At 40.4% G+C, this 13,347-nt stretch overlaps 1 protein-coding gene across 4 annotated transcripts in view; it reads left to right on the top strand.

Moving 5' to 3' along the window:
- The window catches only part of fgd6 (FYVE, RhoGEF and PH domain containing 6), a 150,321-nt gene that overhangs the window by 57,304 nt on the left and 79,670 nt on the right, over positions 1 to 13,347 (top strand). For all 4 annotated transcript variants that reach the window (XM_059987767.1, XM_059987769.1, XM_059987768.1 and 1 more), the window contains exons 9-11: positions 11,707 to 11,757; positions 11,842 to 11,900; positions 11,995 to 12,066. In XM_059987767.1, the coding sequence (XP_059843750.1) occupies positions 11,707 to 11,757; positions 11,842 to 11,900; positions 11,995 to 12,066 (182 nt within the window). The remainder of the gene's footprint in view (positions 1 to 11,706; positions 11,758 to 11,841; positions 11,901 to 11,994; positions 12,067 to 13,347) is intronic.

Raw genomic sequence — 13,347 nt, 5'->3', positions numbered from 1 at the left:
TCCTCTTTCATTTCTCTAGCCATCCATGGATTATCTTACTGGCATAAGGAAGTGTTTGAAAGGAAATTACATCCTGACATTTTGTTTTACTTTCATTATAAAAGGAGCCAGCTTTCATTGGCACTTTTCAGATGCCACCAAAATACTACTTGAAGTGCTATCATGCAGCAACCTCCCCAGTTTAAAAGATTTCTTGCATGTTCAACACTACCTGATGTTGCATCCTTCTCTGCCTAACAAATTGATAGGTCAGGCTAATATAGCATGCTCTAAATTGGTCCATATCAAAATATTTTACAATCCAATATGCATCCTCATGCATTCAACAGGAACAGACAAAATTTGACTTCTAATATTCAATAAGCTTCTACCAGGTCCTTATCCTAATTCAGATTTTCTTACAGCAAATCTTAACTGCTTTAAATTCATCTCGGATTTCCAGCCGGGTGCAGGTAACGATTTTCACCAACATTTTGATGACAAAGTCTTCCATCTTTATCAGGGATGATGCCTGGGCATGTTTAGTCTGTTGGTACTTATACCCCTGTTGTCCATCCCTTCTGATAGTCCGTGAGCCAGTAGGGTTGGCCGGTACCATCTGAGGGGAATAATGCTCATAGTGATTTTTAGCAAGGTATACATCTCTAGAGATAGAAAATATGTGATAACATTGTGCCAGTGGTAGCTTTATTACTTCAAATAAGTAATCACTTTTTGTGTATATTCCATATTAACATCAGTACAGCAGAAAAGGTAAGAAACCTCATTTGGAGAGATTTCTGGAGTTTTATCAATGTCATGATATGTTCCATATTGTTGTATCAAATCAAAACAATCTTAAGCTTTTGTGATACCATATAGAATTACAGTACAATAATTCAAATGTGGGGTTCCACATAGCCCTAACCTAGGCTGCATTTGGTTGTAAAATGAATATATTTAATCAAAGACTGCTTTCCATACTTTCATAACCTATTAATAATCATAATAATTTTCCAAGTCTTACACGTCTTCATCTGAACTTTCCACACTCTGTGAGGTGGATGCCTGGTCCTCACAGTCTGCCAGTCTACAAATGTCAGTAAACCTGAGGTCATTTGCAACACACGTACATCTTGGGAGTGAATATTTTTTTGGACAGTTACAGGCCAGTAGATCCAGGACGGTATCGGTTGCTGGCTGGCCTTCCATCCAGTGCACCACCAACTGTTCAGCTTCCTCTTCTCTCTCCATCTTCCATCCTCTGCCATCAGGGCTTGGCACTTGTGGGTCCTTCTCCAAGCATCTTCTCCATATACCAGCCTGGGGTAGTTGGCTCGCTGTGTACAATTTGTTAAGCAGTCCTTGCATGGTGGGAGTTGATGACTTTCGATTTCACCTTTTTTGGCACAGAAAATGTGATACCTGAGCTCATTGACCTTGGTGGTCGATGCTTTCGGGACATACAGGAGACATGTAAATGCCTCCAGTTTGTCCATCAGTTCTGGGGAGAGGTCCCATTCCTGACCCAACTCTAAGAATGTGTCCTGAGTTTCCCTGTTGCTGGTCAGAAGTTTTAGGGCACTTGTCTTCCCTTTGTCTGCAAAAGCGGTGTCACATCCTGTATATGTGTGCAACCCGATGAGAGCCCTACAAACCTGTATGTCAACAGTGGCAGCAACCTTCCTGATGCCTACAGGCCTTGTACAGGTTCTAGAGCAGGCATGGGCAAACTACGGGCCACGGGCCAGATGCGGCCCATTAAGCTTTTTAATCCGGCCTGCAGAACTTGATGAAATTATATTAATAAACCTTGTTAACGTTTTTTCCCCGCAATTCTGGCGTTTTCCCAATAGATGACGCACTCTATATACATTTGTGGCGACCCATTTCCTGGCACATCCGAACCGGCTCACAATTAGCCAGCGTTCTGGCTAAGGGAGTTAGCCTGCGGGGATTTGCGAGCACAGAGCTTTGGAGCCTCTGCGCCACGGGGGGCAGGTTGAGGGAGGCTTAAAAGTGAGGCTGGGGATTTCGAATAAAGTTTTTTTTCTTCGACTGCAGTTACCAACTCCGTGTCGTAATTTTAGCGCTGCATGTGGCACACCGCTACACATTGACCTTTGTTGAGGTGCAGCGTATTACTCCACATTTGCGCTTTACTCTTTGTTCGGCTCGACCTATTTGTGTGAACAGGCGTTCAGCGTCATGAACATCAACAAAGCCAGCCACAGATCCAAGTTCACTGACCAACACCTCAGATCCATCCTGAGAATCGCCACAACAAAACTAAATCCAGACTTTGATGCGCTGGCTAAAAAGGGAGACCAACAACACTGTTCCCACTGAAATTAAAAATAAGTTTCTTCATTGTGTTATGTAAAAATGCATTTGAAAATATTTTTTTCAATAAGCCTTACATGTTACATGTCATTTCTATTAAGTGATGGACATGAGTAGTGCGCAGGTGCACGTACGTTTTCAAAATAAAAAATGCGCTCCAGATCAAGTAACGCGCTCCGCATACTGGCGTGCTGTCACTGTTCTGTCTTTGTGCTGGTCGGTGTTGAGTTTTGGCACAGGGGACAATTGAATAAGAAGGAGCAGGACAAGTAGACCTGCATCTCCTACTGTTTTTGAAATAAAGACAGTCAGGAGGAGAGTGATGATGATAATATCTTGAAGGATAACAGAATTTTCAGTGCTTTAAAATAATAACTGTTACTATTAAAAAACGCTGTATTTTATTCATTTAGTTTTCAGTGTTTTAAAAGTCATTTCAATAAATAGCTAAATACCATGGGACTTCAAAGACAGATATTTTGTTGTAATGCATTTGTTCATTTTCAATTGAAATTAAAGCACATGTTTTCTACATATCCCATGATATTTTATTTTCTCTTATGAGGTGTATTACCAAAACACTCCGTCCATCTGCTCCTGGTCCGGCCCCCCTGTCAAATTTTAGAACCCTTTGTGGCCCACAAGTCAAAAAGTTTGCCCACCCCTGTTCTAGAGCCACACTTCTGGAACAATGGGGCCTCAATCTTGTCACAAAATCCTGAAGACATGATAAAGTCATCTGTGTCTTCTGAGCAGATCACTACAGATTGGTATCCCTCTCTTGTGGCATGGGCAGCATGGAGAAGTAGGTGCCATCTGCTTCTTCTTGTTGACACTGAAGAGCTGACACCTCCTCACTGTCTTGAGATGTGATTCTGTAACATTTGTCATTCACAGCTGCATACAGAATCTTCTCCTGTAGCTTTGCTCTGTACACCACCTTCCTCCATTCATGGACTATGAAGCTAATGAGACTATTTCTGTTACTGACTTTGGTCAGGAAACTCCTCCACTGCCTCACCATCTGTGTGCCTGTGAAACCTTGCAACTCATGACCAGTGTCTTCACCCCGTAGAGATCTTTAACTATTCTTGATAGAATTCTCCCTTTATGTGTTGAACACAACATCCGTTCTGCTACTCTGACTGCCTTCCCACAGAACCATACCCAGAATTGTTGTGGCAACATCTTTGAAAGTACCTTGATCAACTTTCACTCTTTGGACCAAGTTCATTCCATCAACCATTGTTTCAGAGTTTCCTGGGAGTTGCTCTTCTACTGCTACATTTTTCTGCAAGGTTGTGGCTAAAGTAGCTTTATTTGTCTTTCTCAGCAATCCTTCTGGTGTGGACAGGGCCTGATATGTGATGAAGTTTGATCTATGATCTTCTTGAAATTGGTTGCCTTGGCCCTCCAAACTTTGAGTTCCCTCTGTAGAGTTTGATTTTCCAAGACAACGCCCCTTATGCTTCCACTTTCAGGAAGCATTAACAATTTTCCTTTGTCATCTGGAAATATATCTATTGAATTACCCAGTTCAGATTCCAGTTCCCTACAAATGTGCTTCCTTGTAGAATTTTGCAGGAGTGTAACTCCACAAGATAGCATGAAAGATTCAAGTTTCGTAACCAAAGTTAGTGACTTGTACAATCATCTTGTTGGGTATGATACTGTATCAGTTCTGATCTACTTGAAAAGGTCTTTATAGGCTTCCCTTTCAATCCTTTTCTACAGTTCATCAGCATGTGTTTCATCATCATTCTCTATGCACTCAGTTTCCTTTTTCTTGATTCTGGTACAATCCTTATAGCGTGAAACATGATAGTGGGCCTCTGCAGCAACTATGTCTCTGCTTGTTACTGCTAGAATCTTTTCATCTTCCTTTTGGGTTGCACATTCCCGTAATGTTTGGTCAGCTTTGAGTTGTTCAGTTTGTGTAAGATTTTCACGTGACTTGGAGCCCTTCAGAAATTTCACCTTATTACAAAAAATGCAGATTTGATCATACACCCTTGCTTCTGATGAAGGTCTCCTATTTGGCCTTTTTGATGTACAGGTATTCTCACAAGCTTTATCAGTAATACTTTCCTTGGGTTTCCTTTTCAGAGTCTCTAAGTCTCTCTTCGTGGTGAAGAGGCTTCGGCATTATCGGTGACAGTAGATTCTTGGGACTTCTTTTTCTCCAAGTTCTGTAGCACCGTCTAAAATAGGAGCATAGTTTCTCACTTTGGTTGCTTCAAGTAATGTTTTCCAGGATTCATAGTCTTGAGGACTAACAAGATGGTCACTATCTTCTTTTGATGTTTTCCGGTGTATTATACACTGCTTCTTAATAGATTCTTTGTGCTTATGGCTCTCCATTCTAAAGCAAAGTGATTCAGCTACTCCAGATCTAAATCTACTCTACTCTTCTCTCTCCTCTATTGTGCAGGATTATCCCACCACCACAATACCTGAAACAGAAAAAAAGTCACGTTAACATTGCTGATGAAAAAAGCACCTGCTGCAAAGGTGATATAAATGTATGTATAAATGGTGATACAAGATATGAATGTGAAACAGAACATGGAAACAGAAGTACATCTTACGTAATGTATAGTCACTGTGTTGTCACTGCCAGTAATAGATAACATTTGTAGAGATGCTAATTTTAACAATTTTTCTGAAAAGCGTAGGCTGAGCTATATTCCTACCAATTTTCAAAGACAGAGCATCAGTAATAAGAGAGAACCATCAGTTTGAAGTAGAATGCTTTATTCTGCGCTATGTATAGTTTGGAAAAGTGTGTTTTGGCATGGGGTTACAAATTGAGTGATTACACACAGAAAGCTACCACAGCTGCAATGCTATCATGTATTTTCTAGCACCGGGGTGTATACTTTGCCAAAAATCACTAAGAATTATTCTCCCCAGATGGTGGCCCAAATTTGGGGTTCTGGCTCATGGACTATGATTGGTTAGTCCTCATCCAATCAGGTTTCCATTCTCCCACCTTGTTTACGATGGAATTCCAGTTCTTACTTGGAGCGAGGCTTTTGTCTTTGTTAAAATTCTTTTCCTCTAGTTTTATTTCAATGGCTTCTTTCACAGGGAGTCCCAAAAACTATTGGTTTAGCACAATAGCTTTGTGCTGTTGAAGTCAATCCAATGGTCATTGCGAATGCAATGTTACGCTATCGCCAATTTCTCTGGGTAACCCAAACTGATACACCTCCTGTGCTCTTTGATGTTGGTTTCCAGGAAACCTGACAATGAGGAGGAATCCGCTGCTAACACCTGCCTTCCCTATTTCCAAGCTTTCTGGAAGGACTACCGGGATCCAGGATTAATACCATCCACAAACCCATAAGGAAGCTCAGATCACAGATTATAGACAATAGACAATAGGTGCAGAAGTAGACCGTTCGGCCCCTCGAGTCTGCACCGCCATTCTGAGATCATGGCTGATCATTCACTATCAATACCCAGTCCCTGCCTTGTCCCCATATCCCTTGATTCCCCTATCCATCAGATATCTATCTAGCTCCCTCTTGAAAGCATCCAGAGAATTGGCCTCCACCGTCTTCCGAGGCAGTGCATTCCACACCTCCACAGCTCTCTGGGAGAAGAAGTTTTTCCTCAACTCTGTTTTAAATAACTGACCTCTTATTCTCAATCTATGCCCTCTGGTACTGGACTCTCCCAACATCTGGAACATATTTCCTGCCTCAATCCTATCAAATCCTTTAATTATCTTAAACATTTCAATCAGATCCCCTCTCAATCTCCTCGATTCCAGTGTGTACAAGCCCAATCTCTGCGTAAGACAGCCCTGCCATCCCAGGAATCAACCTAGTGAATCTACGCTGCACTTCCTCAATTGCCAGAATGTCCTTCCTTAAACCTGGAGACCAAAACTGTACACAATATTCCAGGTGTGGTCTCACCAGGGCCCTGTACAAATGCAAACGGACATCCTTGCTCTTGTACTCAATTCCCCTTGTAATAAAGGCCAACATTCCATTTGCCCTCTTCACTGCCTGTTGCACTTGCTCATTCACCTTCATTGACTGATGAACTAGGACTCCTAGGTCTCTTTGCATTTCTCCCTTACCTAACTCTACACCCTTCAGACAATACTCCGCCCTCTTGTTCCTGCTTCCAAAATAGATAACTTCACATTTATTCACATTGAATGACATCTGCCAAGTATCTGCCCACTCACCCAGCCTATCCAAGTCTCCCTGTATTCTCCTAACATCCTCTTCGCATGTCACACTGCCACCCAGTTTAGTATCGTCAGCAAACTTGCTGATATAGTTTTCAATGCCCTCATCTAAATCGTTGACTTAAATCGTAAAGAGCTGTGGTCCCAATACAGAGCCCTGTGGTACCCCACTAGTCACCTCCAGCCAGTCCGATAAACACCCATTCACTGCTACCCTTTGCTTTCTATCTGCCTACCAGTTTTCTATCCATGTTGAAACCCTGCCCCCAATGCCATGAGCTCTGATTTTACTCACCAATCTCTTGCAAATTATGCAGGTCAAAGATGACCTGGGACTCAGGATTCCCTGCGAATGAGCAGCATGGGACGTACGATGGAAACCCATATCAAGGAGCACAGGAGGTGTATCCATTGGGCTTCAAACATTCACCTCAGTACTGTTTAAATGTTGTGAGTCTCTGCCTCCATCTTCTCCTCAGGCAGTGCATTCCAGATTCCAACTATCCAATGGATGGAGTTCTTTCTCAAATGCCCTCTAAGCCTCTTAATCAGTCTAAAAGTGTGACCACTGGTTTTAAATACCTCTGCTGAGGGGAACGATTTGGAACTGGAACTGGACTGGAGTTGGAATTGCTTTATTACTATCACATGTTCCAAAGTACAGCGAACAGTTTGTCTTGCATACGATTTTTACAGGTTAATTCAACACACAGTTCATTGAGATAGTACAAGGTATAACAATAAGTGAATGTAGAATGAAGTATAACAGCAGCAGAGAAGGTGCAGTGTCAGCAGAGATAAAGTACAAGATTATAACAGGATAGATTGAGAGATCAAGAATCCAACTTATCATACTAGGGAATCATTCAATAGTTTCATAAGAGCAGGATAGAATCTGCCCTTGATCCTGGTGGGCTTTCGAATCTGATGGAGGAGGGGGAAAGAGAGAACATTTGGGGTGGCTGAACCTTTGATTGTGCTGGTTGCTTTATTGAGGCAGTAAGTTTAAGGAGTAAGATTTTATTTTTGTTTATTTGATAATGAACTTTTTGCATAGAATTGCTATGTTTTTCTTGTAGCTCAATAACATGATTGATGTAATCAGGCTTGCATAATTTTCTCTCACCTGAAAGGAAGGGAGAGTTTCATTCTGGATGCCACATCAGTAACTTAAGTTTTTGTTGGTTCAATGAAGCAATTTGGAATGTTGTTATATTTTGTGTTATAATGCTGCGTTGCAGATCTAAGGAAGTAGCTGATTTATTTTGCCTCAGAGGATGTTCAATTTCCCAGCTCTGGAAGAGGGTATTTACAATTTTATAGTATATACAACTGTTGTTTAATGTACAAAGTGCAAGGAACCAGGGCACAATTTAAAACTAGTTTGCTTTGTACTGAAGTCCATTTCAATTCTGTGTTAAACTGAAACTGTGTTCCACCCCTTTCCCACACCCAGTTCTATTGCTCATTCAATTTAGACTATTAAAGGTCGAGGAACTAATTTGCACAATGCTCTTGGCTTTTCCGCATGACTTGTAGTGCTTTCAGCAAGACCGAAACTATGCTTATATTGATGTGACATAAGACTGCAGGTTAATTCCAAGAGACTTTATAATGTAGCTTCATTTCATTGATGTAATCTTGAGAAATTCTTCAGATGCTGGAAATCCAAGCAATACACACAAAATGCTGGAGGAACTGAGCAGGCCAGGTAGCGTCTATGGAAAAGTGTACAGTCAACACTTCAGGCCGAAATCCTTCAGCAGGACTAGAGAAAAAAGCTGAGGCGTAGATTTAAAAGGTAGAGGGGAGCAGAGAGATAAACACAAGGTGATAAGTGAAACCTGGAGAGAGGGATGAAGTAAAGAGCTGGGAAAATGATGAAAGAGATACAGGGCTGGAAAAGGAGTCTGATAGAAGAGGACAGAAGGCCATGGAAGAAATAAAATGGGGGAGGAGCACCAGAAGAAGGTAATGGGCAGACAAAGAGATGAGGTGAGAGAGGGAAAAGGGGATAGGGAATGGTGAAGTGGGGGGACAGGGGGCATTGAAAAATACCAGAATTTGAAAAATCAATGTTCATGCCATAAGTTTGGAAACTACCCAGATGTAATATAAGGCGTTGTTCCTCTAACTTAAATGTGGGCTCATCACAACAGTGGAGGTAGCCACGGATGGACATATCTGAATGGGAAGTGGAAAATGGGTGGCCACTGGGAGATCCTGATTTATATAGCAGAAGGAGCTCTGAGGATGAGGCTTTTCATTTCAGAACAAAAGAGATATCCTCCTCCAAAGAAAGGGGCTTCCCTTCCACCATCATCAACCACATCTCTTGCACTTCACGCACGTCTGCTCTCACCCCATCCTCCTGCCACCCTACCAGGGTTAGGGTTCCTCTTGTCCTCACCTACCATGCCACTGCATCCATCACATAATTCTTCACAATTTCCGCCATCTCCAACGGGATTTCCCCCCCCCCCCCACTTTCTGCTTTCTGCAGGGATCATTCCCTTGTCCATTTGTCCCTCCCCACTGATCTCCCTCCTGGCGCTTGCACTTGTTCTGCTTGCAAGGATTACATCTGCCCCTACACCACCTCCCTCACTACTATTCAAGGCCCCACACTCCACCTGTGAGTCTGTTGGGGGTCATATACTGTGTCCAGTGCTCCCAGTGTGGCCTCCATTGTATTGGTGAGACTTGACATAGATTGGGAGACTGCACTCAAGTTGGAGGAACAACAGCTTATATTGTGTCCGGGTAGCCTCCAACCTGATGGCATGAACATCGATTTCTCCAACTTCCAGTAATGCCCCCCTCCCATTTTCCCCTCTCACCTTATCTCCTTGCCCTCCTATCACCCCCCTTTTCTTTCTACCATGGCCTTTTGTCCTCTTCTATCTGACTCCCCCTTCTCCAGCCCTTTATCTCTTTCACCAATCAACTTCCCAGCTCTTTACTTCATCCCTCCCCCTCCAGGTTTCACCCATCACCCGGTGTTTCTGTCTCCCCTCCACCCACCTTTTAAATCTACTCCTCAGCTCTTTTTCCTCCAGACCTGCCGAAGGGTTTCAGCCTAAAACGTTAACAGTACTTTTTTCCATAGATGCTGCCTGGCCTGCTGAGTTCCTCCAGCATTTTGTGTTACAGATATAAGCTTGTAAGGTTTCTCCCATCTGCATTATACCCTGCTAAATACAAAATTAAATGTTTCTGTTGTGAGCCAATCCTCTTTTTCTACAACTGAATGAGAGTTTCTGATGTAATTAGGTACTTGACTGATCGTAATTATAGTATTACTGTATAAATAAAATTCAGTAAATATGACTCAAAGCCATGCATTTCTGTAGCAACACTGCCACCTTGTGACTATTTACAAATGTTTAACTGACAAGTATATTCAATCGCATTTCTTGGCACTGAAATAAGGTACAAGATGATAGATCGATTGGACAGCCAGAGACTTTCCCATGCCGGAATTGGTTAATTTTAAGGTGATTGAAGGAAAGTATAGGGCAGGTGTCAAAGGTTAAGTTTTCACACAGAGTGGTGAGTGTGTGGAACACCTGCCAGGATGGTGGTAGAGGCAGATAAACTAGGGACATTTAAGAAACTTTTTCTAAGAAAATTTAAGAAAAAGAAAAGATAGCCACATGGATGATAGAAAAGTGGAGGGCTCTTTAAGAAGAAGGGTTCATTTGTTCTTAGAGTAGGTTAAAGGATGGGTTGCAGGGTCTCTTCTGTGTTCTATGAGACATTGCTGTACCTATAAGGCTTGAGTAAATGATTGTCTGGGTGTAACAGGAGAACTAAGAGAAAGAAACTAAAATATTGCAGTACTATAAAATATAGTTTGTAACAAGGATTTAATTTTGATTCACTATATCTATTTGATTTCAAACTCATTCTCAAGTCGGAACCAAGCAAATAGCACTATTAAAACATTCAAAAGTATGTGGTAGGAATGATCAAACATCAATGAAATTTAGCACCTGGCTTCATAAGGTGAGAATAGATCTGATAATGGAAAACTCAGTTAAAAAGGTAAATGAAGTAGCATCTAAGAAGGAATAAGATGCTTCTTGAACTATTTAAATCCAATGATAACAAACCAACAGATGGATTGTACAGGAATTGGCTGAGGCAGATGTAGTCAAACAGTACAACAGAGGTGGGCTTGGTGGCAAAGTAGAAACGTGATTGGTGGTTTATTTATGGCTAAGGAAGTAACACCGGATCGCCTAATAGAGCAACATTGCACAGAAAGATGGGAAATATCTTCATTCCTTATCTAGAGCAATACCTGAAGTTTAATATAGTCCTCCATCATTGAGTTTACCTTAAAATAACAACTTTAAGTGACAGGAGCGAGGCAACTCTGGATTCATTTTGTAAGGAGTGAAGCTGACTAGATGAGGATTGTACTTTAATAGTAATAATCACAATTCATTTAAGTTTGACGTAGTCATGACAAGGGGAAAACAATATAGTTTATGGACAGGTCTTTGTGGAATGTAGATGTTCTCATTGTGACCATGTGGATATCCAATTTCCAACCACATCCAAAACATGAACTGAATGGTAAATTAGTTAAAAGGGAATGGGTTTCAAGGAAATGTGTGCCGAATGAGTCTAATAAGACTTTCTTGATAGACAGCAGGGAATCTATAATTTGAATGATCTAGTCTTAATGACATAAGGAACTACAAGGAAATAATGTTAATGTATAATTTCCCTCATTTGCTGTTCCTTTTTCTCTGTTGAAGGTATTTCTATCTTTCATCAAATACTGCAGGCACTGACATTGCTTATTTTGTAGACATACAGAAGATATCCTTCAGAGATCTTTAAATGATGGCTTCAAAGCCAACATTAGATTTGCGTCTTCATTTATTTAACATTGGTTGCCCTCACAAATGGGCTTTTATATTAAGTGTAATTAGGCTTGTAAGTCATGGCTGAGATTGAACCGTTTTTTTTCATCAAAAATCCATTGGAAGCATTTCTATAAGGACCATTGGATAATAGTCATCTACTTTGTACAAATCAGAGATAGAACCAAATGTCTTCCTTGTTGTGCTTCATCTGTTTACTGGACAAATTGCTGCCTTAACAACAGTTAAAAATTTGCTCCAACTTTAGGTCTTATTAAAAATGTTTGTTATATTTTATAGATTATGTGAAGAACCTGTCCAAGGATTGTGCAGATTATAAAGATACTCAAGGTACTTAACTCTTAACCATGTGTTAATTTTTTTCTGAATTTTCTGTCTTTTGATCATTAATTTCATTGTTTATATTTCTATCAGCTGCTCTTGCCATTGTTGTAGAAGTAGCAAACCATGCCAATGACATAATGAAACAAGGGGTATGTAAACTACTTCAACTACCTTCTGTGTCAGAGAATTGTTTTTTTTTGGCTTGGTCGCTATAATCTTAAAGTTTATTTTTCTTAATTCCAGGATAATTTCCAGAAGTTGATGCAAATCCAGTATAGCCTTAATGGACAACAAGAGATTGTTCAGCCTGGACGGGTGATTATTGTTGATTCTTAGATGACACTTGTCTCTACACATGATGACACATGAGGATCAAGTACTACAAGGATATGTGTATTTGTCAATTTTAAACCAGAGCCCCTATAGCTAATGATTATTCTTGGAATTCTAGACTTTTGCTGTGTGTAATATTTTGGTGACTGGGGATCATACTCTGGGAAATTTAGTAATTCAGTCACTATACAGGTTTCCCCCGCAATCGGAAGGTAGAGCGTTCCTATGAAACTGTCTGTAAACCGAAATGTCGTAAATCAGAGAAACAATTACCATTAACTTATATGAGAAAAATTGTTGAGCGTTCCCAGACCCAAAAAAAAACCTACCAAATCAAAGCAAATAACACATAAAAAACTAAAATAACACTAACATATAGTAAAAGCCGGAATGATATGATAAATTTGCACCCTATATAAAGTAGAAATATTGTAGGTACGGTGTAGTTTCACTTATCAAACTCGGGAAGGCAGCGAGCCAAAATCGATTTGGAGAAAAAAATCGGCACATACACGCATATGCAAACAACTGCTCGCACAAGACTTCACGGTCATTGTAGTCTTTCTCAGGGTAAACACACATATACCGCGTGTGTCTTTTTTTCGGAAAATCCTCTTTGCTTAGCGAAAACCGGTACTAATGTAGGTCTTTCGTAACAGCAAGTCGTTGTAAATAGAACGTTCGTAAAGCGGGGGGCACCTGTACCTTTTACAATGTTAACGTAATTGTTTTTCTCCTCCCAAATTCAAGGGGACTTATAATCTACCAGAATTAAGCCTAAGCTCAGCTGTTTTTGTAGCTACATATTAGAATGGAGTACTGTTTTATGGCTTTAAAAGATGCTAATGCTAGCTGTCATTTCTTCATATAGTTATTCACTGGGGAAAGCTTCCACTTACCTTTTAAATGACACTGGGAATTTTTACCATCCAAAACATTCCTCACATTGTGCTCTTCTCTGAATCTAGCCCTGCAAGAATTTATAAATTTAACCACTTTCTTCATATAGTATAGTGAGTGACAAATAAATATTTGAATTGTTTTAATTGTATACTATGTATCTGCCAAATAGATACAATATGATTTAGTTGAATAGAACACGAAATATTGGCTTTCTGATGCCAGACGTTAGTTATATTTTCTTAGAAAAATGGTGAAATTTATAATTTAGTTAAAACATTATTTATTTTCAAATTAACTTGATATCCACTTTGTATGAAACAAAGAACAAATGACCAATAAAGAGATATACAACAAAATGGT

Source organism: Hypanus sabinus, chromosome 13 (genome assembly GCF_030144855.1).
Source record: "Hypanus sabinus isolate sHypSab1 chromosome 13, sHypSab1.hap1, whole genome shotgun sequence".
Classification (NCBI taxonomy): Eukaryota; Metazoa; Chordata; class Chondrichthyes; order Myliobatiformes; family Dasyatidae; genus Hypanus; species Hypanus sabinus.
The sequence above is the reverse complement of the archived record's forward strand: the minus strand, read 5'-3'. Positions and strand labels throughout refer to the sequence as shown.